This window comes from Ahaetulla prasina, chromosome 14 (genome assembly GCF_028640845.1).
Source record: "Ahaetulla prasina isolate Xishuangbanna chromosome 14, ASM2864084v1, whole genome shotgun sequence".
NCBI lineage: Eukaryota > Metazoa > Chordata > Lepidosauria > Squamata > Colubridae > Ahaetulla > Ahaetulla prasina.
Genome location: NC_080552.1, coordinates 12,544,641 through 12,558,149, shown reverse-complemented (window position 1 = coordinate 12,558,149; position 13,509 = coordinate 12,544,641). Strand labels below are relative to the sequence as shown.

General features: G+C 45.3%; 1 protein-coding gene across 1 annotated transcript in view; it reads right to left on the bottom strand.

The window, feature by feature from the left end:
• The window catches only part of PIGQ (phosphatidylinositol glycan anchor biosynthesis class Q), a 59,775-nt gene that overhangs the window by 24,810 nt on the left and 21,456 nt on the right, over window positions 1-13,509 (bottom strand). Inside the window, exons 3-7 of the mRNA XM_058157165.1 lie at window positions 12,755-12,886; window positions 10,237-10,357; window positions 7,024-7,150; window positions 3,238-3,391; window positions 242-353 (exon numbers count right to left, since the gene is read on the bottom strand). Coding sequence (XP_058013148.1) covers window positions 242-353; window positions 3,238-3,391; window positions 7,024-7,150; window positions 10,237-10,357; window positions 12,755-12,886 — 646 coding nt within the window. The remainder of the gene's footprint in view (window positions 1-241; window positions 354-3,237; window positions 3,392-7,023; window positions 7,151-10,236; window positions 10,358-12,754; window positions 12,887-13,509) is intronic.

The window sequence follows — 13,509 nt, the reverse complement described above, 5'->3', positions numbered from 1 at the left end:
ATAAGGTCTGTGACTGTAAATTCTCCCTTGAAAGACTTAGCTGGAGGTGAATGAGAAAGAATTCACAGTCACTTAATAAAAAGGGTTTTTTGTCGGGACAAGGTTCTGCTTCATGCTCTTGGGAAGCCTAGATCAGAACAAATGTATCCAGAAATGTATTGGTGATTGCATCATGATTGTCCACTAATGCTACCACTCTGCTGCTGCCCCCACCCCATCCCCCCACTCTGAAAGCCCTTACCTGGTCTAAGTCGTAGGAGCAGGAATCAACGCGTTGCCTCAAGACATTCCATTTCTTCCCACGGAACAAGCGCCACAGAGAGGACAAGCCGTAAATCTTGAAGCAATATAGCCTAAGTCCAGAGGAGGAGAAGAGAAAGTCAGGACCAGAGGTGGGTTTCAGCAGGTTCTGACCAGTTCTGGAGAACCGATAGCGGAAATTTTGAGTAGTTCGGAGAACCGGTAGTAAAAATTCCAACTGTCCCCCACCCCCCACATCTATTCTCTGCCTCCCTAGTCCCAGCTGATTGGGAAGAAATGGGGATTTTGCAGTAACCTTCCCCTGGATTGGGGAAGGAATGGAGATTTTACACTATCTTCCCCCTGCCACACCCACCAGGCCACGCCCACAGAACCGGTAGTAAAAAATTTTTGAAACCCACCATTGGTCAGGATGGCCCTGAAATAAAACCCCAGACTTCTATCCAAGACTCAGTTCCAGTGTGGTCCATCCAAATAACAAAGGCTGTGCCGGGGACGAGCAACCAGCATAGTTACCAGAATGGGTCAAATACGCTCCTTTACTGTTGATGACCAATTTACAAGAATCTCACTGGAGTTTGGCTTTCTCCTGAGAAACACAAGTTTGAGTTTCATCTTCAGGATCTGACCTTTTAAAGAGCAGTCAGGGTTGATCTCCTCTAGGTCTGACCGGTTGTCTAACTTTGCCATAGCTTTCCTCCCCAGGAGCAAGTGTCTTAGCAATAACCTTTCTTGCACATATATATGGAAAATGGAAAATTGTGTGGGTTGGCTGGTGGGCTTAGCAAGGGTAATATGGCATAGGGCCGGGCTACTTACGGGACCGCCTACTGCTATCGAATACCTCTCACCGACCCGTGCGCTCTCACAGAGAGGGACTCCTCAGGGTGCCGTCAGCTAGGCAGTGTCGTCTGGCGACACCCAGGGGAAGGGCCTTCTCTGCGGGGGCTCCCACCCTCTGGAACGAACTACCCCCAGGACTTCGTCAACTTCCGGACCTCCGAACCTTCCATCGCGAGCTTAAAACACATTTATTTATCTGCGCAGGACTGGATTAGATTTTAAATTTATACTGGTTTTAATGGGTTTTATTATTTATATTGCTTTTTAATAATTCGGCTATGTCGAATAAGTTTTTTAACTGTTATTTTAGTCTGTATTTATATGTACTTTTTTACTTGCCTGTGAACCGCCCTGAGTCCCTAGGGAGATAGGGCGGTATATAAATGTGAAAAATAAATAAATAAATAAATAAATAAATATGAGATCCTGAGGTCAGGGCAATGGGGAAAAAGACAGCCTGAGAACTGACTGCCGTGCGAGAAAATTCCCACATGTAAAAATGGCCTCACAATGTGATTCCCATGACTTCCTGTGCTTTCCCAAAGAGAGACGGTTGGGGGTTTTATTTTGGTTTCGGCTACTTAAAAAGAAAAGCCTCTTTAAACGGAAATCAATCCATAAAGCGGGCGTGCTTAACGAAGGGATCGGGAATGGAACGCACTGACAACTTCTTAGCTTGTTTCTTTTGCTGCTGACGCTGATATTGGCATTTTTGTATTTTGGTAAGCTTAAGCCTGACGGAGGCACTCAGTGTTCGGGACATTTTCAAGTCTGCTTGAAGGATTCTAAGAACATATGTCATCTGGATCTGGTTTCGTTTGTCTATTTGCTTTGGGTTTAGCCATAAGTTAAAGATGCTGTCTTTAATCTGTACTACCCTCGTCATTCGTTATCTGTCTGCCAATCTCCTTTTTAACTTCTTTCTGACCTGCTCTCCACAATAAGAAATGTTTTTTTCCAATCTCTGATGATTTCTTTGGTGCACGTGTGTTTGTCTTTTTGCCTATCATTCCAGGAACTTTTAAAGGAAACCAGGTTTTGGTTCTTTTCTTTCACATTTACGTTCGAAATACAAATTTTCCAGATTGGAAGTTAAGTGGTTTAATCAAACAGAAACTATTAATAGCAGAATTGGAAGGGACCTTGGAGTCCAAACACCTACCGCAGGCAGCAAACTCTATACTGTTTCAGACAAATAGTGGTCCAATCTTTTCTTAATTCTATTCTTTAGAATAATAATAGAATTCTTAATTATATTGAATTCAGGCACAGGAGCAGAAGGAGCAGAAGGAGCTGTGGTCCTCTCCTCGTCTGAGAACCTTTCATGGCACCGAGGGTTGTGGTCCGCCACCAGCCTCCGGAGCTGGCCACGGAGTTGGACAGCGATGAGGCTGAGGAAGAACATGGGCCAGTCCTGGAGGCTGGGGAAGGCCTGGATGAGGGCTCTGCGTTGGAGGCAGAGGTGGGGCCAGGGCCATCAGGGAGTAATGTGCGGACTCCGGAGCCTCCAGAGGCTGACAGTAGTGAGGCAGAGGAACAGGAGGAGCCTGTTCCTAATGCACGCATGAGAAGAGCTGCCAGAAGGCAAGAGCGGCTAAAGCAAAATGGATGACTCGGGAGTAGGGCCAAGAGATGATTGGCCCCTCCCAGAAGGCTTAAAAGACCAGCAACTGCATTTGGGCTCTTTGCTGGAAAACAACGTTGATAGCTTTGTCTTTTTGCATTTGTTTCGTATCGGTGTCTTCTGAACTTTTGCCAAGAAAGGCCTTTTGGGCTGTTTTCAGGCCATTTTTTGAGCCATTTTTGGCCTGAAAAACAGCTGGAAAACAGCCTATTTTTTGGCCGTTTTCCAGTGCTCCGGTGCCTGTGAAGAACAGCTGACTGGCACACATGTGCGCACCGGAAACCAGAAGAGCAGCTGGCGATGGCGCTTGTGCCCCCAGAGAGGGCTCTGCGTGCCACCTCTGGCACATGTGCCCTAGGTTCACCATCGCAGTCCTATAGCATTTCAAACAAATGTTGTCCCATCTCTTCTTAGAAAGCTCCAGTGATGGAGAACCCACAAGTTCTGGAAGAAAGTTGTTCCACGGGTTAATTGTTTGCCTGGTAACCCCGTGAACCTGGCGCACCCACCTGGCTCCATAGACATAAAAGCAGTAGATGTGGAACGTCAGGAGGGCAATGATGTCGGAGAGGATGGAAAGGGCCACCGTCAAGCCAAGGCAAGCGGACAAGCCAACGTACCACAGGATCCTCTCAATGAATGGAGACATCAGATGGATGTAGCCTGAACAAGGAAACAGCAGCACTTAAAAAGGAGCAACCATCTCTCTTCGATGAGAGCTATCACAGATAACAGAACAGAATAACAGAATTGGAAGGGACTTTGGAAGTCTCCTAGGGACACGGTGGCTCATGGGGTTAGGACGTTGAGCTTGTCGATCAAAAGGTCGTCAGCTCAGCGGTTCGAATCCCTAGTGCTGCCGTGTAACAGGGTGAGCTCCCGTGACTTGTCCCAGCTTCTGCCAACCTAGCAGTTTCGAAAGCACGTAAAAAATGCAAGTAGAAAAAATAGGGACCACCTTTGGTGGGAAGGGAACAGCGTTCCGTGCGCCTTTGGTGTTGAGTCATGCTGGCCACATGACCACGGAGACGTCTTCGGACAGCGCTGGCTCTTCAGCTTTGAAACGGAGATGAGCACCGCCCCTAGAGTCAGCAATGACTAGCATGTATGTGCGAGGGGAACCTTTACCTTTACCTTTACCTTTGGAGGTCTCCTAGCCCAACCCCCTGCTCAAGTAGAAGACCTATACCAGGGGTCAGCAACCTGCATGTCAGCCTCCACTCCAATCTTCACCCTATTGTGTTCTATGTGTGTAATTTGTATTCAGCAGTTAGATGGCAATATCGTTATGTTTAATGTAGAATAGCTCGTGGACTTAAAATGTATTACTATCCTATTCAGGTAAAAAGAGAGAGGGCCCTTTAAGGGTGTCGTCTGACATAAAGTGAAGAAGGGGGAAGGGAGTAAAGGTTTGAAATCAACTTGAAGCCAGATGCACAGGGCTTTCCAATGAAACCTGCATTCCTGACATGATAAGCAGCCAGAGACCTTCGGAAGAAGATTAGGGGGGCGGGGGGTGGGGCAGAGGGAGCTGGCATTGGTCCAGCCCTGCCTGACCTCTTGGGGGAGGAGGGACTAATGAGGGGATATGGGATGTTAGCCATATCTTGTCTCAGATTCAACTTTACACGGCTGTAGTCCAGATGTATCTAGTAAAAGTACTTTTCTTTATTTTCAAATGAAGTCAAGGTGTTTTCTTTCCTAAATATAATCAGAGACAGTCTGACACTGCGGCTCTGGAGCCGCATGTGGCTCTTTCATCCTTCTGCTGCGGCTCCCTGTCACCAGTTGGCTCCACAATTGATAGGGCTACTGATAGATACAAGTATAGAAATCTAATAAATCTAATAAACAAGTATAGAAATCTAATAAATAATAATAAAATAATAATAATAAAGTGATAGTCATAGGATACTATATAAACAATCAACATAAATCATACTAGGAACCTAAATAAAACAATATAGACTGTGAAGATGCAAGCGACAAGGTTATAGTCATAAGCAAGAAGAGACAGGTAATAGCTAATTTATAAATCTATACATTTATAATCTGTCTATTTTGTGCTTGTTAGGTATCAAAGAGAGTTGTATAGCAACTTAGAGAAGAATGGGACACACAACTCAAAGGTGTCCTGTCCTATTCTCAAACCTTAGGTCAGGGGTTTCCAACCTTGGCAACTTTAAGCCTGTAGGACTTCAATTCCCAGTATTCCCCAGCCAGCAAAGCTGGCTGGGGGAATTCTGGTAGTTGAAGTCCACCAAGCTAAAGTTGCCAAAGTTGGAGAGCTTGAACAAGGAAACAGCAGCACTTAAAAAGGAGCAACCATCTCTCTTCGATGAGAGCTATCACAGATAACAGAACAGAATAACAGAATTGGAAGGGACTTTGGAAGTCTCCTAGGGACACGGTGGCTCATGGGGTTAGGACGTTGAGCTTGTCGATCAAAAGGTCGTCAGCTCAGCGGTTCGAATCCCTAGTGCTGCCGTGTAACAGGGTGAGCTCCCGTGACTTGTCCCAGCTTCTGCCAACCTAGCAGTTTCGAAAGCACGTAAAAAATGCAAGTAGAAAAAATAGGGACCACCTTTGGTGGGAAGGGAACAGCGTTCCGTGCGCCTTTGGTGTTGAGTCATGCTGGCCACATGACCACGGAGACGTCTTCGGACAGCGCTGGCTCTTCAGCTTTGAAACGGAGATGAGCACCGCCCCTAGAGTCAGCAATGACTAGCATGTATGTGCGAGGGGAACCTTTACCTTTACCTTTACCTTTGGAGGTCTCCTAGCCCAACCCCCTGCTCAAGTAGAAGACCTATACCAGGGGTCAGCAACCTGCATGTCAGCCTCCACTCCAATCTTCACCCTATTGTGTTCTATGTGTGTAATTTGTATTCAGCAGTTAGATGGCAATATCGTTATGTTTAATGTAGAATAGCTCGTGGACTTAAAATGTATTACTATCCTATTCAGGTAAAAAGAGAGAGGGCCCTTTAAGGGTGTCGTCTGACATAAAGTGAAGAAGGGGGAAGGGAGTAAAGGTTTGAAATCAACTTGAAGCCAGATGCACAGGGCTTTCCAATGAAACCTGCATTCCTGACATGATAAGCAGCCAGAGACCTTCGGAAGAAGATTAGGGGCGGGGTGGGGCAGAGGGAGCTGGCATTGGTCCAGCCCTGCCTGACCTCTTGGGGGAGGAGGGACTAATGAGGGGATATGGGATGTTAGCCATATCTTGTCTCAGATTCAACTTTACACGGCTGTAGTCCAGATGTATCTAGTAAAAGTACTTTTCTTTATTTTCAAATGAAGTCAAGGTGTTTTCTTTCCTAAATATAATCAGAGACAGTCTGACACTGCGGCTCTGGAGCCGCATGTGGCTCTTTCATCCTTCTGCTGCGGCTCCCTGTCACCAGTTGGCTCCACAATTGATAGGGCTACTGATAGATACAAGTATAGAAATCTAATAAATCTAATAAACAAGTATAGAAATCTAATAAATAATAATAAAATAATAATAATAAAGTGATAGTCATAGGATACTATATAAACAATCAACATAAATCATACTAGGAACCTAAATAAAACAATATAGACTGTGAAGATGCAAGCGACAAGGTTATAGTCATAAGCAAGAAGAGACAGGTAATAGCTAATTTATAAATCTATACATTTATAATCTGTCTATTTTGTGCTTGTTAGGTATCAAAGAGAGTTGTATAGCAACTTAGAGAAGAATGGGACACACAACTCAAAGGTGTCCTGTCCTATTCTCAAACCTTAGGTCAGGGGTTTCCAACCTTGGCAACTTTAAGCCTGGAGGACTTCAAGTCCCAGAATTCCCCAGCCAGCAAAGCTGGCTGGGGGAATTCTGGTAGTTGAAGTCCACCAAGCTTAAAGTTGCCAAAGTTGGAGAGCTTGAACTAGGGAACGCTTGGTGGCCCAATTCACACAACCCCCCAATCCCTGGGTTTAATTCCTGCATCAGGCGAAGAATTCTGATGGGGGGAATTCTGGTAGTTGAAGTCCTCCAGGTTTAAAGTTGCCAAGGTTGGAGACCCCTGCCTTAGGTCACCAGTTCCAGAACACGGCTTCTAGAACCTCTACAAGAGATTTGTCATTCAACAACACACTGAGATGTGGGCCGTTCTTGCTTTCTCCAGCCTGGTGCCTGCCAGCCAGCAAAGTCAACGATGATAAGATTTGCAGTCTAAATGATCAGATGGCATCAGCTGGTTTTCCTTGATTGGCGCAAAGGAATTTGTCACATGTCACAGACAAAGGAAGAGAAGGGCACTTACTAAGCCAGAGGTGGATGTGGTAAAGGAAAAAACGGCCCAGCACCTGATCCAAAGCTCTGTTCATTTTTAGACCAGCTGGCACGCCCATCAGCCACTGCAGGAGGTTCTGGAGCTGCTGGGCGATATGCTGCCAAAAGAGGAAGAGATTAGTAGCATCAGTGGAAAATAGCTCGTATAGAACAAAGGATGATTTTCAGAAAAGCTAAAATATCCTGAACGGTTTTATTATTTGTTTCTCAACCATCACACCTTGGACGATAGGCGGACTTCAACTCCCAGAATTCCCCAGCCAGCCATATCTTAAAGTTGCTAAGGTTAAGAAACACTGATCAATATAATGTTCTATATCAATATATCCACTCTAGAAAAAGTGCAGAGAAGAGCAACCAGGATGATGAGGGGAGTGGAAACTAAAACATACGGTGAACAGTTACAGGAACTGGGCATGGCTAGTCTACTGAAGAGAAGGACCAGGGGAGGCAGGATAGCAGTTTTCCAATATTTGAAGGGCTGCCACAGAGAGGGTCAAGCTATTTTCCAAAGCACCCGAAGGCCAGACAACGAATAATGTATGGAAACTGAACAAGGAGAGATTCAACCTAGAAATAAGGATAAATTTTCTGACAGTGAGAACCAATCAACCAATGGGACAGCTTTGCCTTCAGAAGTTGTGGGAGCTTCATCCTTGGAGGTTTTCAAGAAGAGAATGGACTGCCCTCTGTCAGAAATGATGTAGGGTCTCCTGCTTGGGGGGGGGGGTTGGACTAGATGACCTACAAAGCCCCTTCCAACTCGGTTAATCCATACATATTTAAATGCCATTGGGAACTTTCCTGGCCAGATTTTGTGTTCTGTATATTAAACCACAATAGCAAATTAGGATGCTGTTTCTTAGTCTGGATTGGGGGGGGGGGAATGACTTTGGTGCCCAGTGATTTGGGGCTAAGGACCGTTAATGGGAATGGAAACTAGAGAGGCAGGAGGAAGGAGAGCGAAGGAATGCAATCTTACACGAGGGATGTAATTTTTTTATCAGTACTTGGTGAGGGTTCATAAGTTCTTTTGATTTATGGATGGAAAGGTCTTGTATGTATTTGCCACAGGGCTTTTTAGCAGTCAAAAGCCACAAGAATTCATCATGGGAATAACAACCACAGCCGCAGCCGCCACCACAAATCTTCCTCTTTCTGGCTGGGCTCTAAGTCAACTCAACTTGCATCGGAGGGAAAGAGATTTCACTTAAAATGGTTTAGTGGTGATGCTTTTATAAAACAACGAACCGTGTTAAGTGAAGCATTTTTGTGGTAGGAACACTCTAAACCTTTCTGGTGGCTGCGGCTCTGCGTGTTGGTCCACAGTGACATTATGGTCACTGGAGCCTTTTGGAGGGAATCCAGGGGAAATATTTGATCCTGGACCAGAGCGAAAGGGATCTGAAGTAGCCCAGGCCTTTATTTGCAATTATTAAGCTAAGCAACTGACGTCAAGCAAGGAGGCCAAAGATGGAAAATCAGTGGAAGTCTCAGCTATTATGGGACCACCTAGTCAAAAGTTCTTCTGTCCACGTTCCACTGAAGATAAAAGGGGGGGAAGAGGTGTTTATACACCTTCCCACCAATTTAGTGGCCAAAATTGTGGGAACCTTTTGGGAAAAGTGTATTTTTGAGGTTTGATGGCTAATAACACCACTTGTTGGGGGGGGGGGGAGTTTCAAGATAATCCTATTCCACTGCTGGAATGGCCTGGGAATAGCCCAGACCGTCACCCAATTGAAAATCTATGGAGCTGACTGAAGAAACTTATTAGTCAGAAGTGACCCAGCAATAAAACCCAGTTAATAGAAGCAATCCTTCAATCTTGGTTTCACATTAGAACAGCTGCAGAACTAAAAGACTTGGTTCAGTCCATGGGAAGACATTGTAAGGCCGTAATTCATGCTAAAGGTTACCCAACAAGGTATTAATTAACTTGGTGATCATTTTTGTATATCTCATTTTTTCTACGGTGATCATTTTTGTATATCTCGTTTTTTTCTAGATATTTCACTTTTATTCTTTATACTGTAACTGCTATTCTAATAATCCAGCAGACCCTACACCATTTCTGACAGACGGCAGTCCAGTCTCTTCTTGAAAGCTTCCAAGGATGAAGCTCCCACAACTTCCGGAGGCAACTTCTGTCCCACTTATTAATTGTTTTCACTGTCAGAAAATTTCTCCTTATTTCCAGGTTGAATCTCTCCTTGTTCAGTTTTCTTCCATTGTTCCTTATCTGGCCTTCGGGTGCTTTGGAGAATAGCTTGGCCCCCCTCCTCCTCTCTGTGGCAGCCCCTCAAATATTGGAAAGACTGCTATCCTGTCTCCCCGATCCTTCTCTTCACTAGACTAGCCAGGCCCAACTTTAGCATACTGGTGTAAATGTAAAATAAATGTAAATGTCCAATTGCCTCCTGAAAAAAGGGCCTTTGGGATTACATGCACACAGGGTAAACCAGGGAGAATTTAAATCAACATTTGCTAGACAAGCTGCAGGGAACTAGTTCAGGGGATCTTCCAACCGGTGGGCCATGAGGGGTTTGCAATTGGCCCGTGGAAATGGCCGGTGAGCGTGCGCGCCCGCACGCACATCCTCACTTCCACGATGGAGCTGTGCGTGCTTGCCAGCTGTTTGCGTGACCCATCTCCTCCCCCACCCACCAGTCTGCAAAGCCGAAAACGATGGGGAACTCTGATCTAGTTCCTAGTGTCAGACTTATAATCCAGCTGCACGATGATTCACTGAGTGTGTGAACCAGGCTGTTGCTTCGTTTTGAACGGACTTCCCGAAATACAGGTGGTCCTCGACTTAACAACCGTTCGTTTAGCGACCGTTCAAAGTTACAACGGCACTTGAAAAAAGTGACCGATGACCATGGTTCACACTTCCATTACAGCATCTCCGCGGTCACCTGATCAAAATTCGGACGCTTTTGTGACCTTCTGACAAGGAAAAGCCAGATTCACTAAATGATTACATTACTAGCTTAAGAACTGCACTGATTCCCTTAACAGCTGTGTGGCCAGAAAGGTCATAAAAGGGGACAAAACTCAACAACGATCTCACTCAGCAACAACAAAAATTTGGGGCACAATTGTGGTCGTAAGTCAAGGACTACCTGTACACTACTACCAGGCTGAGTTAAACTTCAGGATAGGATGCACAAAGAAAACTTACATCAGCCACTGGGACGAGGCCACTGGCAAGATAACCGATCCAGTTCATTTGATACAACCAGGACATGAGAAGGACACCCAGAGCCACATCGATGAAGAGAGAGATAAAGATGTTGGCTTTCCTGTGTTGGAAAAAAACAACAACATGGTTTGCCATGTCAGGTAGAGTTAAACTTTTGTTGGGCCCTCTAGCGGCCAGCAGAGGTGGCAGCAGATTCGGACAGTGAGGAGGTTGGGGAGGAACATGGGCCAGTCCTGGAGTCTGGGGAAGGCTCGGATGAGGGCTCTGCATCGGAGGCAGAGAGAGGGCCAGGGCCGGATGCTAGCTATCAGCTGCCTTTGGAATCAGACATCAGTGGGGCAGATGAACAGCTGGAACCTGTTCCCAGTGTGCTCATGCGCAGAATTGCCAGACGAAGGGAACAGCTAAAGAACAAGGTTCGACTTGGGAGTAAGGCCACGGGTGGACAATGAATGGCCCCTCCCAGAGGGAATAAAAGAGGAGCGAAAGGGGAGTGGAGTTTGCAGGAGACAATTAGTTTGCCTAATTGGTTTGTGACTCTCCAAGATTCCTGGCCAAGTTTTGAAGATATCATCCTGGCAGCTCTCCAAGCCAGATAAGGTCTGTGACTGTAAATTCTCCCTTGAAAGACTTTGCTGAAGGTGAATGAGAGGAATTCACTGTTTGTTTAATAAAAGGGGTTTTGTCGGGACCAGGAGTTTGCTTCGTGCTTTTTGGGGAAGCCTAGGTCAGAACAACGTTCTTTAAAATTCAGACACATTCAAGCTTTCCTTTTAGGATGAGAACCACATTTATATGCTGCCCCAGGGGAATCAGGAGATCCAGGCAGTTCAATTGTAGGTAAAGATTGATTGCAAACTCAAGCTCTCTACAAGAATCTGAACTACTAGCGGTCGAGGGAAACGAGCGGGAGATAAGAATAGAAAGGAATTCAAGGTGGACTAGACTTAGATCTCTTGTGGGTGCTCAGGGACTCATGACTGATAACGCCTTTGACTCTTCCCTCGGGCTTAGCCTGGTCGTCTCCTACAATAAGACGCCATTGGCTAGATTTTCCAAACATGCTACTACGGCACAACGGTGGGGATGTTGTGACGGTCGTAACTGCGAGGAACGGTTACAAGTCATCTTTTTCAGTGCCGTTGTAACTCTGAACGGTCACTAAACGAATGGTGGTAAGGCGAGGACTACGCGTAAAGGGAAAAGTAGAATCCAGGAGTTCTCCAAAGGCATTTGAGGTTTCTGCAACCACGCAGAGGCAGGTGCTGTACAGATATTTCCTACAGCTGTGCCAGGGTTGGCATGCCAGCCTCTGTTTCCTGGGCAACTCTCTCGTTTGCTGGATAGAAATGGAAGTTGTGTGGGCAGCGGTACGGGGGCAGCAGCAGGGAGAAAAAAAAAGAAAGAGCCCAAAATGTTCAGTCCAATGTGATTGTCTCAGGTGCAGCACCACAAAATATAAACACAATGGAACAGAATGTTTCCAGAAACAATGAGAAGTGTGCCCACACGCGCAACTATATTTTGGGAAACAGAATGTTCTATCCTCACCTATAAAAAAACCTTCTCGCTCCCTCACACACACACACACACACACACACAAAGACAATACCACAATATTGAGAGTCCTTTTTTTTTTCTGCCCCAGGGAGCTCTTTGCATATAAACCTACTGGGATACCAAAATGGCAACTTCGTGATCATGGTTTAGGCTGACAACTCCTTTCTTCCTTTCTTCTTTCTTTTCTTTTCTTTTCTTTTCTTTTCTTTTCTTTTCTTTTCTTTTCTTTTCTTTTCTTTTCTTCCTTCCTTCCTTCCTTCCTTCTCTCTTTTCTTTTCTTCCTTCCTTTCTTTTCTTCTTTCTTTTCTTTTCTTTTCTTTTCTTCCTTCCTTCTCCCTCCCTTCCTTTTCTCTTTCGTTCTTTCTTTTCTTCCTTCCTTCCTTCCTTCTTTCCCTCTCTCTCTCTCTTCCTTCCCTTTCCTTTCTTTCTTTCTCTTTCTTTCTTTCTTTTTTCTTTCTTCCTTTTCTTCCTTCCCTCCCTCCTTCCTTCTCTCTGTCTCCTTTCCCTTTCTTCTTTCTTTCTTTCTTTCTTTCTTTCTCTTTCTTTCTTTTCTTCCTTCCTTCCCTCTCTCCCTTTCCTCCCTCCCTCCCTCCCTTTCCTTTCTTTCTCTCCCTTCTTTTTCTCTCTTTCTCTCTCTCTCCATTCCTTTTCTCTCTCTCTCTCTCTCTCTTTTTCTCTTTTCTTTCTTTTCCTCCCTCCTTCCCTCTGGGTTGGTTGAGAGTCAGTGCTGTTTCTGGTTAGCTGTGTGGCTGGTTTGGAATCTGAGGGATTCATAGGCTGACTGTAGCTCAATGTGTCTGTTGATATCACTTTTTTTCAGTGATGTTGTAACTCTGAACAGTCATTAAAGGAACTGTTGTTAAGTCAACATTACTATGGTATCTTTGGATATTGGACATGGAGCCTATATCAGGATACAGAGCAGCGGAATTCTTACCTCATCCCTTGGGCCTGATCGGAAGCTGCCTTCTCACTGCTGATGACTTGGAGATGTTGGAAGCGATGCCTCAACTGCTCATAGGTGGAAAGTTTGCTCCAGACGAAGGACAGGGGCCAAAATGTCAGAGCCCTGGAGAAAAAAAAAACAGACAAGTACCCCAATGAAACCAACGTTGCTAATGAAGGATCCCCCCCTTCTGAGAACTTCTTTCTCAGAAAGCAATGTAGTAGTATTCCTTTGAGTGTGGGGCAAAGGCATTTTATAGGTAGTCCTCAACTTACAATATTCAGTCCTAGTGGATAACCATTTAAATAGGAACCAGCCGTGTGCAGCAGCTGCCAAAAAAGCCAACACAGTTCTGGGCTGCATCAACAGAGGGATAGAATCAAGATCATGTGCAGTTTTAATACCACTTTATAAGGCCTTGGTAAGGCCACACTTGGAATACTGCACCCAGTTTTGGTCACCACGATGTAAAAAAGATGTGAAGACTCTAGAAAGAGTGCAGAGAAGAGCAACAAAGAGGATTAGGGGACTGGAGGCTAAAACATATGAAGAACAGTTGCAGGAACTCGGTATGTCTAGTTTAACAAAAAGAAGGACTAGGGGAGACATAGCAGTCTTCCAATATTTGAGGGGCTGCCACAAAGAAGAGGGAGTCAAGCTATTCTCCAAAGCACCTGAGGGCAAGGCAAGAAGCAATGGGTGGAAACTAATCAAGGAGAGAAGCAACTTAGAACTAAGGAGAAATT